Below are 13,365 nucleotides of genomic sequence, written 5' to 3'. Positions count from 1 at the left end.
CCCCCCCACACACACACACACACACACACAGTAGATAGACAGACAGACAGACAGACAGACAGACAGACAGACAGTCAGACAGACAGACAGACAAACAGACGATCGTTCTTATATTCTTATTTATACATTTATGTCTTTTGGGAGACCGAGAAGAAGGCTGATTTAAATGCATTGTAATAAAGTATTTTTGAATTTGAATTGAATTTGAACTTTTTGTTTGTTTTACATTAACAATATCTAATTTCAAAATGTAGCCATGGTTAAGAATGTTATTTTTATATTCGGACCCATTTATGCCCATAGACAACTTAGCTCTTGACTGCTTTTCTACATTACAATGTATATTATTGCCCTTTTACTTTTGGCAGTGGGTGGTATTTAATAACTATCATTATTCTTCAGTTGTCTTTCCTATGGACAAAAGACCAGCCACTAACTCAAAATGGAGCAATATTTAAAATTCAAATTGCTTTGCTATTTTGTATCAAATAAAGTCAACCATGTTGACATGATAACCTAAACCCAGCTACAAAATTGTATATGTTTGCTCTTTGAACTATGATTAAAACAGTAAATTGGTGTCTAAAATGCTGCAGAGGTACAGAGACAATATTAATAGTTGCAGGTCTGTGTATCCAACTGAGTCCACCATGACCATGTTGTTCAGTGCAGGACAAATAATGTGAAAATCGCATTGCTCCGTCTGCCCTTACTGACCAAGCAAGTACATACTGTATATCTTTCAGTTTTCTGGTCACCGAGGAGATGATAGTTTGACATTACATTCAGTATAGCTTTGCTTTTATCTGATTTCCAGCAAGTCCACTGTCCGATGCTAGATCCAGGCTCTCCTTTACTGTTCTCATCTCAAAGGAATGTTGACTGGCCGATAAGAGATTGGCACTGTTGTTGCTGTCTGACATCAGTCTACATGCACACAGCAGTTCCCAGGAGGCAAAACGCCAAGGCAGTCATTCCATTGGCTGTGTGATCAGAATCATAAATCAATCCATTTTTCCTGTCAATCTGTCACACCAGATCATACAGCAGCTAAAGTATGGTGGCTCAGATATGGGTTTCTGGGACAGAGTGTTTGGTTACAAAGAAAATCTCTTTAGGGGCAGAGAAGCTCTAGCCCAGATTCTCACAATAAACTTTCCTGTCCTACATTTTTGTCAAGTAAGCTATGTAGCTGGTAGTTTTGCTTTTCATGACACTTTCCACAATCATTTGCATTGGGATATCAACCCATCAGAAGGTAGCAGAACCCTCCTGAGTATTGCACTCTGAGGAATATTGGAATTTTGTATGTTTTTTTTGTAACACAAGGGACATGAGAATTCCACATAAAGCTTAGGTTTCTTGTCATTTTATGATAATATTAAAAGGTATTAAATGTCATTTTTAGCACTTTCCCCCCTCTTACCTAAATATAATTTTGATAAATGTCAATATATGTGTAAGCAGTTTCACAAGATCCGTTTGTCTTTATCTAATGTTTTTGAAGAAAAATGTTAAGCCATATGGAAGCAATTTTCAAATAACCTACTGATGCATCTGTTTTATATGAACAGTGAGACCTTTACTTTCAGATGTTTGTTGCAACAAGTGGAAAATGACTCACAACTATGCATATGAAATGTAATGCTTCGTACATGACGTTTGCAAGCAGTTCTTGTTAAGTCTCCTCTGTGTCCCTCCAAGTCTACATTCTCAGTAGCTTACATAGTGAAGAGGTCCAGAATCCAAGGAGGCAGACCCTTAGACTTTGTGTGGGAAGGTCTTGGCTATAAGTGGCCATTCCACTTTCAAATACTCTTTCTCTATGTTTCACAATCATACACACACTTACACATATATTTTCAATTATAATTTCAAGGCAGCATTTGAAAAGTAGTTTTGTTTCTCGAAAACAAACAAAATTCTAGTAGTCTTTCAGATGCTCAGAAACAAAAATATAAATGTTTGCACCAACAAATGCTTATTTTAATGTGAACATTGGACACAGACAGTCATGCATTTTATATCATCAAAGCAAGATCGAGACATTAACTTAAAAATATGCCTAAAGACACAATGACATATGTGTTTAGCCTCTGACAGCACTGACTAGGTTTTTAACCTGAGAACAGCTCTCAGTTATGCTATTTCTATGGCACATATGGGCTCTTGAATGGTCATTTCCTCCATCAGTGGAAAGTGCCCACTTTCCCCTTTCAGTCATGCGTCAACCTTTAATGACTTTTCCAGTAAAGACTGTTCCTGTGTTGAAACATGCACCATGACGTAAGGCAAAAGGGCCATATTTTATAGTCCGACTTTGTCTGACCATGAAAGATCTACTGCTTATTGTACCACACCCTGTATAATTAAAATCAACACCTTTTAAAGCAACTATAAGAAAAAAAAGGAAACAGACCTGGACGATGGGTTAGTCCTTATGTTAAATTTATTCATGATTACAAATTGACCTTTGCTTGTTTTTCTGTATCTTCTCAGTATACTTAGACTTTTTATACAATACAATATTTGTTAGAGTAGATCAAGTATTTATTTATTTTTTTTCAGTCCACGAAAATAATATACTGGTGCATCCCTCCATTGTTTTATCCCCTTCTTCTTTGTGTAAGAGATGGGGTATACCTTGCAAAGGTCGCAAATCCATCCCAGGGCCCCATAGAGACAAACGAGACAAACATCCATTCACTCTCTCACTCATGAGGGACAATTTAGAGTTACCAGTTAGCCTAACATGCATGTTTTTGGTCTGTGGGAGGAAACCGGAGTACCCAGAGAAAACTCACATACGCATGGAGACAACATGCAAACTCCACAAAATTAGAATGTTTGTAAAATAATCTATGGATTTATTTATTTCTTTGTTTTCCCTCTGTTAAATTCTTCAGCTCTTCATTTTACCACCTTGTGTTTGTCCTTGGTCAACTCAACTTTTTTAAGTCACCATTCACCCCTCCCAGTATACTCCTTGGTTCCTCAGTAAATTGTCAAATGACCTGTTCAAGTCAATGCACTGTCTGTGGTCTTGGATTGGTTTAGCTTTTAAGGTAATATACCGTAATTTCCATTATACACGTTGCTCCGCCCTATAAGTCGCATCAGTCCATATTTGTCTAATAAAGTGGAAAAATCAATAAATATATCGCTTTGGCGTATACGTCACATCTATTATGCATCACCACTGATGCACCACGTTTGTTACGTGTCACCGTTGACAACCCGGAAATGTGGGCCAAACCCAGAAATGTACCGATGGACTGCCAAATGGTGGCCGCAAGAGCGTGCATGAGAGGACTTTAACAAGAACTTAACAAGATTAACACTTAAAAAAAATCATTTGTTTGCTCGAAATTATAGTAAATGTGTGTCTCAATGTAACGTTTTCTTAATAAATGCACTTTGAGGATCAAATCAGCTGTATGTCAAAACCCGATACACGAAAGTAAACGTGTGCACGCGACCAGTCGCTGTGCAAACTTAAAAAGATAAACGCCTCAAAACAATTATTTGTTTGCTCAAAATTATATTGAATGTGTGTATCAATCTAACATTTGCTTAATAAATGCACTGGAATGGTCAAATCAGCTGTATTTGTATATATATAAAAAAGAGAAACTTGAATTTGTATACCTATGTCTAATTTATGACTGTCTAATGTTGTCATCACTCTTTGTTAAGAAGTCAGGTCTGTCTTGTAAATGAGCCCCTGAGGCTCAATGGGATTAACCAAATCAGTTGTATTTATAAACCCGATACGTGGAAGTAAATGTGTGCACGCAACGAGTCGCTGTGCAAATTTAACAAGATAAACACCTAAACAATTATTTGTTTGCTCAAAATTATAGCAACGGTGTGTCTCAGTCTAATATTTACTTAATAAATGCATTTTAATGGTCAAAACAGCTGCATTTCGCCGGCGCACTGCAGCTGTTTTGTCAGTTCCAAACAACAAGCAGAATGAAGGTGGGGAGGGTATGGCAGGCCAATTAAGTCATTAATAGCTGATGAAGATTCTCAGTCATCCAGGACATGGTAAATTAAAAAAAGTTCAATAAAAAAAACAAGAAAGTATAAAATATAATAAATAAAGTCCTGTTGTTTTTGTCTTGAACCGTTTTGCATTTGTCATTATAGCCACGTTTACCTATTACAAGATACAACAGCATTCCACATATCTATTACACTCTGCTGCCATCAAGTGGCTGAAAATGGTACTGCTCTTTTTTTTTTTTTTCAGTCAGAATAAATGAAAACGGTCATATCTCAGCCAAAAAATGGTTTATAAATATGGGGGACAAATCCATAAATAATTCGCTTCAGCCTATAAGTAACAGGGCATGTAAATTATGCAAAAAACTGTGACTTATGGGCCTAAAAATATGGTACCTTTGTCTTGTCAAAGAGTACTAAATACTGTAATGTCCTGCTACCTTAGCTTTGTCTGTTTTTTGTTTTTGTTTGTTTGTTTGCTCGTTTTTATCACACTTCTTGATCAACAAGTCTCGTCTGTCTGTCTGTCTGTCTGTGTTGTGTTATTGTGCAATCACATTTGAATCAGTCAAATTATTCAGCCGCAATTGCAACCAAACAAACAGCTATTATCTTGTTTAAAGCAAAAAATATTTTTTTTACCAGAAAACATTCAAAAGCTTTTCTCAAAACAGGAAGGACTTTATAATTTAATGGGAAAAGGTGAATTTAAAACTTTAAAATTCAGAACCACAAGAAAAAAGCTTTTGTATATCTGTACGTGGGGTGAAGCTGCGGTATGGTTTAAGCATGGAAATCAAGCAATGTCCAAACATGAAACTGTTTCAAATGTCTTTCAAGAAGATGGTCATCACTGCATATCAATATGGGAAATAATGACTATTATTATTGCTATTATCAGTGTTAACAATTAGGGGTTTTATCATTTACTACTGCATTATGGTATATTGATCTAGAAAGAATTTTAACATGTTAAAAAATATATTGATCATAATGGCATGCAAATATGAATGCACTGAACCGGTTATAAATATGGATATATAAAATACTAACTAAAAAAGAATGTTATAACCAAGTTACCATGAATAGTAAATTATTGGACGATGCTATAGATGTAAGATGTGTGGGCGTAACAATAAGTTTATACTTCTATCTACCCACTCCTTTGAATGTGTAAATACAGTATAATTTACTACTGTTGTTTTTTTCTGTTTGCTTTTGTTTTAAATGCATTTTCTTTTTATATAACTTTGTTTATTCTTACTGTGTTCAATAAAGTTAAACTCAAACAAACAAAATATTTCACTAAATTCCATTCATTCCAGTCAAGTAAAACAATAAATTTACATTTTGGTTTCATAAAGTAATAAAATATTACGTTTTCCTATAATTGAAAATCACGTTGCTGTTTTTGTCTCCTGGCATCTGCTGGTGAGCCATCAGGAGAGTGCAGGTGTCTGATGACTTTTTGTGTTTTATTATGGGATCGGATTCTGACACATACATAAGCTCAGAAAAAAGGACTGTTATTTTAATTATTATGCATAAATACATCAAAATAGTGACCTAAAATAGACCTTTCCTCCTCACCATGGAATTATGCTGTCATCGTTTTTTTGTGCTAATATGCACTTGCCAGCATGTACTGTAATTATGAGCACAGCAGGGTGGAAAAAGTGAAAAGCAACCTGGGGGTCACTTTGATACTTGGGAGAGCACCAAAGCACACAGCAGTTAACACTGCAGATGATTTCAAATGGACCAGCTCATTGACTCAGTCTCTCACCAAGAGTCACTCGATTGTTCACATCATGGTTCAGTTGAGTTGCTCAGTGGCCTTGTGTATCCAGGCTTGCCTAAGCTGCTACAGCTGTGCAAACACACAGAGTAATAAACACACTACAACAAGCACACATACGTTCTGCCCACGTACAGACAACAGCATTCCCATGCTTGAAGACCCCCCCCCCCACCCCCCCATCCCCCAAACACACACATGCACTCACACGTACATACATAGAAACTGACACACAAACAGCTCTGATCTTCTTGACTGGTACAACCTAATTAACAAAATTCATACGTCATTAGAGTGGTCATTCTCTTTCCCAGCAATACTTTTTTTTTTTATAACCAGTAATTAATATCCATTATCAACTAAGCAGACATGATGTTGTTCAGTCAAAGTACAGCATCACTAACAAAAAAAAGTTAACAGCTGAGGTCAGCAGGTTTTATTCAGCATTTCAGTATAATGTACTTCAGTTATAAATTCACTATCTCTTTTTTTTAATGTTTGTTTGAAATTGAAACAACACTAATATGTTTTGCTATTAAATAGTACCTTGAATTTGTTTATAATCTTACAGTTTCTGACTTTGATGCATTGTAGCAGGCTACATTAAAATAAGATAATAGCTTTAGTCGCTCACCAAGAGGTTGCTTAACCACAACGATATCTTGTGTTTATGTTTGCTCTGACAGGCATTATCACAGTATGGATGAGTTCAGCCATTACGATCTGCTGGAGGTCAGTACTGGTCGTAAAGTGGCAGAGGGACACAAGGCCAGCTTCTGTCTGGAGGACACCACCTGTGATTTTGGACACCTGAAGCGTTACGCCTGCACTGCTCACACTCAGGTATAGTGCAAACAACCCTGATATTATAGAATACACAATTACAAAAAAAAGTCTGTTAAAAATTGAAGCTATAATTCTGTTGATCTTTTGCTCTGTATCCACTGTATCTCACTTGGATCAGTATTCCTTACGAGCTTCTCTCCTCTCTGTATCTGCAGGGTCTGAGTCCAGGCTGCTACGATACATACAATGCTGATATTGACTGCCAGTGGATCGATATCACGGATGTGAAACCTGGAAACTACATACTAAAGGTGAGACTCTATTGAGAATCAGATGTGTTTGGACAAGGACAGTTTGTGAACAGCGCAAGTTTACAATTCATGAGAATAAGAGAGGGTCAAGGCCATCATAACAAATAGATCCATTTTAAAAAGTTTTTGTTTCTTATGGTGAAAGTTTTAAAGGTTGTAGGTTGGTGTACTTTTATTTTTACACATACAGTATTTTGTCAAAACCAACATGATCACAAAATACATACATTTTCAGAGGTTTTTATTTTTTATTTTTTTTATCAGCTCCGATTTACGCCCTTTAATTGTTGAAGTTTTAGGTTTTGTTGAATTTAAAAATATGCCTCCTTCTTGTATCTACAGCTTCAGGTTAATCCCAAATTTTTGGTGCTCGAGTCTGACTACACCAACAACGTGGTTCGGTGTAACATTCATTACACAGGACGAGTTGTTACGACAAACAACTGCAAGCTGGCTCAGTAAGTTATACAAAATGTGTGTTTTTTTAATGTCAAAATTCCAAATGAATTCTTGGGACATTGGGGAATAGTTTAGTACATTTACAAGGGCAGCTGTGGCTGAGTGGTTAGAGCAGTCGTCCTCCAATGCAAGAGTTGGGGGAGTTCGAATCCACCAGCAGTCACGTGCCAAAGTGTCCCTGGGCAAGACACTGAACCCTTAGTTGCCTCTGATGTGTGTCCCATCGAGGCATGAATGTGATAAAGCTCTGATTAGTCTCTTTAGAATGATTTGTTCAATTAGCTTTGTAGAGATCTAGAGTTCTGTATGAATGGTTAAATGAGGACACAGATTGTAGTGTAAAGCACTTTGAGTATCTCAATACGATAGAAAGGCGTTTTATAAGTACAGTCCATTTACCATTTACTTAAAATGTACACATTATTTTCAAACTTCTCTTTGTCAAATGTAAATTTGGAGGTTGTGTCACTTAGCCATTACCAAGTTCCTCTCAGCTATAAAACTCAAGTGTAAGAAGATGCTGTTGTCTAAAGATTGACAATGTTTTGAGGCACTTAAATAACGTACTGTGTTTCGGGCTAAAATAAAAATTGATTATTAAATGAATTATGCTCACATTTACTCCTCAAGATTAACAGCCTGTACTGAAACGTTGATATTGTTCCTCAAAGGGCGATGTAAGGGTGTTAAACTTGCAAATAGCACTGTTAGGAAGTGAATCATTCCGCTCTAAATTAATCTTCTATCCTCTTGCAAAAGCCTTTGATACAAGTGGCTAAAAGCACTCAAGGCAGTCTCCCTCGGTTGTGCAAAGCAACAAACAGTGACAAAGTTTCTAAAAAAAAAAAAATCCAAATGTTAAAGAAAAGCTATATTTAGTATTTGTCTTTGAACAACTATGAGATCTTCTGTAAACGATAGGCATGTTGAAGAATCAGCAGTTGCTGAGATCTGTTCCATCATAATTACACAATGTACTGAAATCTTCTTGATGTGTTTGTCCTCTGATGAGGAGCAAAGAGGTGGAATTGGAAATACCCTCCGCCTACCCGTCCATCTTGTAAACTTGATAAATAAATTTAAAAAAAGTGACAGATCGAATTACATTTTGGTGTGTAGCTGCATCTAGGTGTAAGAAAAAGTACTATTTAAAATGGGGAATTCCTTCTTCTTGTTTCGACTTTTCCCTCTTCAGGGCTCACCACAGCCAGTCATCCTCCTCCATCTCTCTCTGTACTCTGCATCTTATGTCCACACTCCAACTACCTCCATATCCTTTCTAACTGCACCCTTTTTGGCCTTCTTCTTTGTCTTTGTCCAGACAGCTGCATTTCCAACATCCTTCTACCAATATACCCACTGTCCCTCCTCTGGAAATGTCCAAACCATCTCAGTCTGGCCTCTTTAACTTTATCTCCCAGTTGTCCAACCTGTGCTGTACCTCTGATGAACTCATTCCTTATCTTCTCCATCCTTGACACTCCTAAAGAGAACATAAAAACAATTAAATAGTAGCTGAAATAGCAGAAAAGTCTGAAACTTGCAGAAATAAGCTTAACGGAGCATAACAAGCTGAAATTAGCAGAAGTTAGAAGAAGCACAAAAGTGTTTTAGTTAGCAGAAAGAAAATGATAGGAGCACAAACCAGCTGAAAAAAAAAACAGTCAAACAATCAGCTGAAAATAGCTGAAAGTAGATGAAACAATTTTAAATGTGCACAAGGAAGCTAAAAGAAGCTGAACCAGAACAAAACGTGAAAGGAGCAGTTAAAGGTTGTAAACAGATCTAAAGATTTGAAGGATGTCAAATGAGCTCAATTCATTTTCTATGAGAAAACAATGACAGAAAAAACTAAATGTTTTTTAAAAAGCTAAAATTCCACCAATTCCAAAAATCTCAGCACCCTTCTGAATGAGGTGAAGGTTTTGATATATGATTTTTGGAAATAGCATGAAAATTGTGGTACGAGAAAATATTATGCCAAAAAAATGTATGGAAGAAAAATGGATCGCAATAGTGTGAATATTTCATAAGTATGCACACAATAAAACTTAACTGAAACCATTCGTCTAGCCTTTAAAGTTATAGTCTCTAAACGTGTGCTGTTTGTTGCCCGTCCTTTTCACAGGTCCTGATCCAGCACTGAAGACTGCCACATTGGAATGACCCTGATTGCTATTCCATTGAGATGTGAATGGAATCCATTTACTTTGGTTCATTTTTTTAGTGTTGTTTGTTTTCATGTGTTGCTTTATAAGATCCTGAGCCAACAGCAAACAAGAGTTCCCCTGACACGATAAATGTGGAGGTTTAAAGTAAACACGAGTCCCCCCACACCGATCTATAATGGATATTACACGTCGGTATTCCAACACCAGTTCATGGCTCTGCCTTCTATGTTAGACTTTGAAATGTCTCTTGTTGCACCAGCTTGGTCTTTTTGCGTTTTTTTTTTTTTCCACATCACTGGCTTAAAAAAAATAGTTTTTACAGTATATCCGCACAGATGAGTCTGAGCTCAACTGCAAACTAACAAATAAAATAAGAGAGAAAGTCTTGTGTTCTTCTGTGTATCTGTGCAGGAACAGACAAAGACGCCCATTGAGTCAGAAGAACTGTAATTTGTTCTGTTTTGTTTTTCTCTTTCTCTCTCCACTGCCTCAGCAAGTCAGGTTGGGATATTGTCACATTTTTTTCAGGCCCATCCTGTTCAATATTTTAACAGCAAGAGGAAGACAACAGGTCATAGATGCAGTTGTTAGTATCAAATTGTATGCCACCAGAACTGACAGACCATCAGTAATGGACACTATGTACTCTGAATTTTAGCATGCTGGCACAGTCTCCATGTTTCTTCTCTTATTTCAGTTACAACAATAACAACAAACTCCACTGTCAAAAAGGGGCCTTTTAATAAAGCTGCATGGCATGAATCATCTTCTACTACTAACACTTGTCAGATGGCACATGCTCCATCTACAGCATTTGAACATGGTTTTTACACATAGTCCTCAAAATATTTTATTTTAAGTAACCCATTTAGTTATGTTTATACATTCTCAAGTTACTGTTAGTGGGAATATTTTCCTTATTCTTGAAATAGACGTAGTAAAGTACTAATTAGAAAAATTAAAAAAAGAAGAAAAAGACCACTGCCATCTCTATCTCCCTCTCCAACTGGGCAAATTATTTTATCATTTGTTTCCATCAAATTTCCCTGCAATAGGTACTGTGACCACCTGTTATTTTAGCTAAATTTAAAGCTATAATGAGTTAATACTACAGTTTTTTTTAAGGTTTTCTTTTTTGTTACTTTTGCATAAATACTGAGGCTAATGGAGTACGAGCTCCATCAATTTAAAGTAATCTGATTTTCTATTGTGGAACTTGACAAACTATTTAGTTTCTTGGGAATTAAAAAAAAAAATAGCCAATGTGTTTAAAGTGTACACCCAAAAGTAACAATTTTAGCAGTGAGATAAAAATTCAATAGCAGAGGATAGATCGACTGTCAATGGTACTGTTTGTGAGCACTTTTCTGCACTGAAGCAAGACATTACAAGTGAATATTATATCAGAATATAACCTGCTTTAATTCATAACATGCTAATAGCTAATATGGCTATTAGCATTACCATTCCTATTGACGCTAAAATCCTTGAAACTGACCTTGAAACAATTTTAAATGACTTGCTGAAAAGTGAAATACTTCTTTGGATTATTGTGTGCACATTTGTTTAAATTTCAGGGAAAACAAATTCCTTACGCTTTGTTGTAAAACTTTTTCTTTAGTTTCTATCCAGAATTATGTAGTCTAATAAAAGGAGTAACATGAGCAATATATTGTGTTTTAATCAATTTTTCCATAGCCAATCCAGACTCTAGTTTAATGGCATGCAGCCTAACAAGTTGCAAGATTATTCAGAATGTTTAATGATCTCAGAAAAATAGAAACTTCTCAGATAATAATGGATGCGTTACATTAATCAAATACTCAACAGCAGAAAATATCAGTTCAATTTAAAATGTCTAAGTGCAAAATGTTGATTCATGTGTTTTATGACACATGTAACAACTCACTATGATGCTGGTCTTTTTCTCGTAGTCAAAAACTTTAAATTAAATTGAGAACCGATGCAAGAATTGTCCTCTAAAGGGAGGCAGTGAACTATGCTGATGGGTTTAAGGACTAGCTGACTCCTGGGGAGCAAAAGAGACAGAATGTGCTATAGGTTTTATGTCTTTGTTACATTTTTACTTTTTGTGGCTTCAAATCATAGTCCCATAATTTAAACTGTCTACTGTGACAAAGTACTTGTTTTGAAAAGTACCTAGTAACTTTTACTTGAATGCAAAACGTGTGTGGCACATTGCTAGATTGAACACCATCTGAACACTCTTAAGACATTACTTAGAGACTTAATGCCCAGTAATATACAATTATAAATAATTTCAAACTTATTAAAAAGCCTTTCGTACTGTATAAAGGTAAATAATAAGTGTAAAATATATACTGATCAAAATGTTTTTGAACAAAATCTTCAAAAGTTAATTTATTATGAAAAACTCAGATAAAAAAAAAAGAAAAACATCAAAAGTCATTATGAATTTAATTTTTGCATCATTACTAAAATATTGTACTTAGTTTGAAAAAAAGAAAAAAAAGTAATCCAGCCTTTGTACACCAATATGTACTGGGTAAATTATGCAATCCAACAGTTTATAAAGTGGTATTTAAAAAAAAAAGTGCTATCACCAAATTACATATTTTTTAGGTGTAATTTTTTAGATTTTGCCTACAATCTGCAGTTATTTCATTTTGTACTGTATCTATAGTTTTTTTATTCAATTAAAGTAGTACAAAATCCTAAAAGAAGCTTTAACTGTCATTTTATACCATACATAATGTTTAGGCAAGAACCCTTGCAGGACTATTTAGTGTACTGTGTACCACCTCAGCAGATTAGAACAAAAACAACAACAACAACAACAAAAAATCAGCAGAAACTTCTGAATGCTTGAAGCAGATTCTATAAAAGCAAAGTCAGGTAATTTTCTTTCCCCTTTGTTATTGATTTGGGACCCATCACTATGGCAGCCCATTAAACAAAGGAGAAGCACGGTGTAATTAATCTAAATGTAGATGGTTTTGTGAAAAGTAATGATTTCCCAAACCTAAACAAGTTGTTTTGTTACCTAAACTCAACCACAAAGTAAACTGTAGGATTTATTTTACCATGGGAGTTTTAGGAATGTGAAATTTTATTGGCATGTATTAATTTCTCTCCACACGGGAAAACATTCAGACTCGAATGCAAAAATCACTGTTGTGAAATTAAGCCTCTACCTTCAAATTTATGTTAAAAAGAGTACTCGTTACATTAACATAAGCTGTGGAGGGTTCCAAATGAAACATTAGTATGTTGTATCACACTGTACACTCACTAAAACAGTTATGTCTTTTTTATATGTTTTGATGCTGAAAAACTGTATTTTTCCATCAATAAACTGTTTAAATTTTCTGTGTCAATGGACCTATATATGTAATACATCTCTTTTCTGGTATCTAATGTTGTTTGACCCCATGAGCCACTCTTGCTTGTGTCTTTGTTGTGCACATGAGTCCATGTCTGCAGGTTTACATAAAAGGAGTTCATATATGCATTAGTGAGCAAAACATCCTAACAAGCTAAAATAATTTTATAGTATAAAAGGTGAGGCGCAGCACGGTGGCACAACTGGTAGAGCTGCTGCCTCTCAACGAGCAGGTCCTTGGTTCAAACCCCGGTCCAGGGGCCTTTCTGGGTGGAGTTTGCATGTTCTCTCTGTGCATGTGTGGGTTTTCTCCGGGTGCTCCGGTTTCCTCCCACAGACCAAAAACATGCATGTTAGGCTGATTGGTAACTCTAAATTGTCCCTAGGTGTGAGTGAGAGAGTGAATGGTTGTTTGTCTCATTTGTCTCTATGTGTCCCTGTGATGGACTTGCAACCCGTCCAGGGTGT

At 35.8% G+C, this 13,365-nt stretch overlaps 1 protein-coding gene across 1 annotated transcript in view; it reads left to right on the top strand.

Annotated features, from left to right (window-relative positions):
* loxl1 (lysyl oxidase-like 1) overlaps positions 1 to 7,365 on the top strand; it is a 14,558-nt gene extending 7,193 nt beyond the window's left edge. The window contains exons 4-6 of the mRNA XM_037697556.1: positions 6,493 to 6,649; positions 6,808 to 6,903; positions 7,246 to 7,365. Coding sequence (XP_037553484.1) covers positions 6,493 to 6,649; positions 6,808 to 6,903; positions 7,246 to 7,365 — 373 coding nt within the window. The remainder of the gene's footprint in view (positions 1 to 6,492; positions 6,650 to 6,807; positions 6,904 to 7,245) is intronic.
* The last annotated feature ends 6,000 nt before the right edge of the window (positions 7,366 to 13,365 follow it).

Source organism: Nematolebias whitei, chromosome 2 (assembly GCF_014905685.2).
Source record: "Nematolebias whitei isolate Nwh7 chromosome 2, NemWhi1, whole genome shotgun sequence".
Taxonomy (NCBI): domain Eukaryota; kingdom Metazoa; phylum Chordata; class Actinopteri; order Cyprinodontiformes; family Rivulidae; genus Nematolebias; species Nematolebias whitei.
Note: the sequence above shows the minus strand (reverse complement) of the source record. Positions and strands in the feature narration are given on the sequence as shown.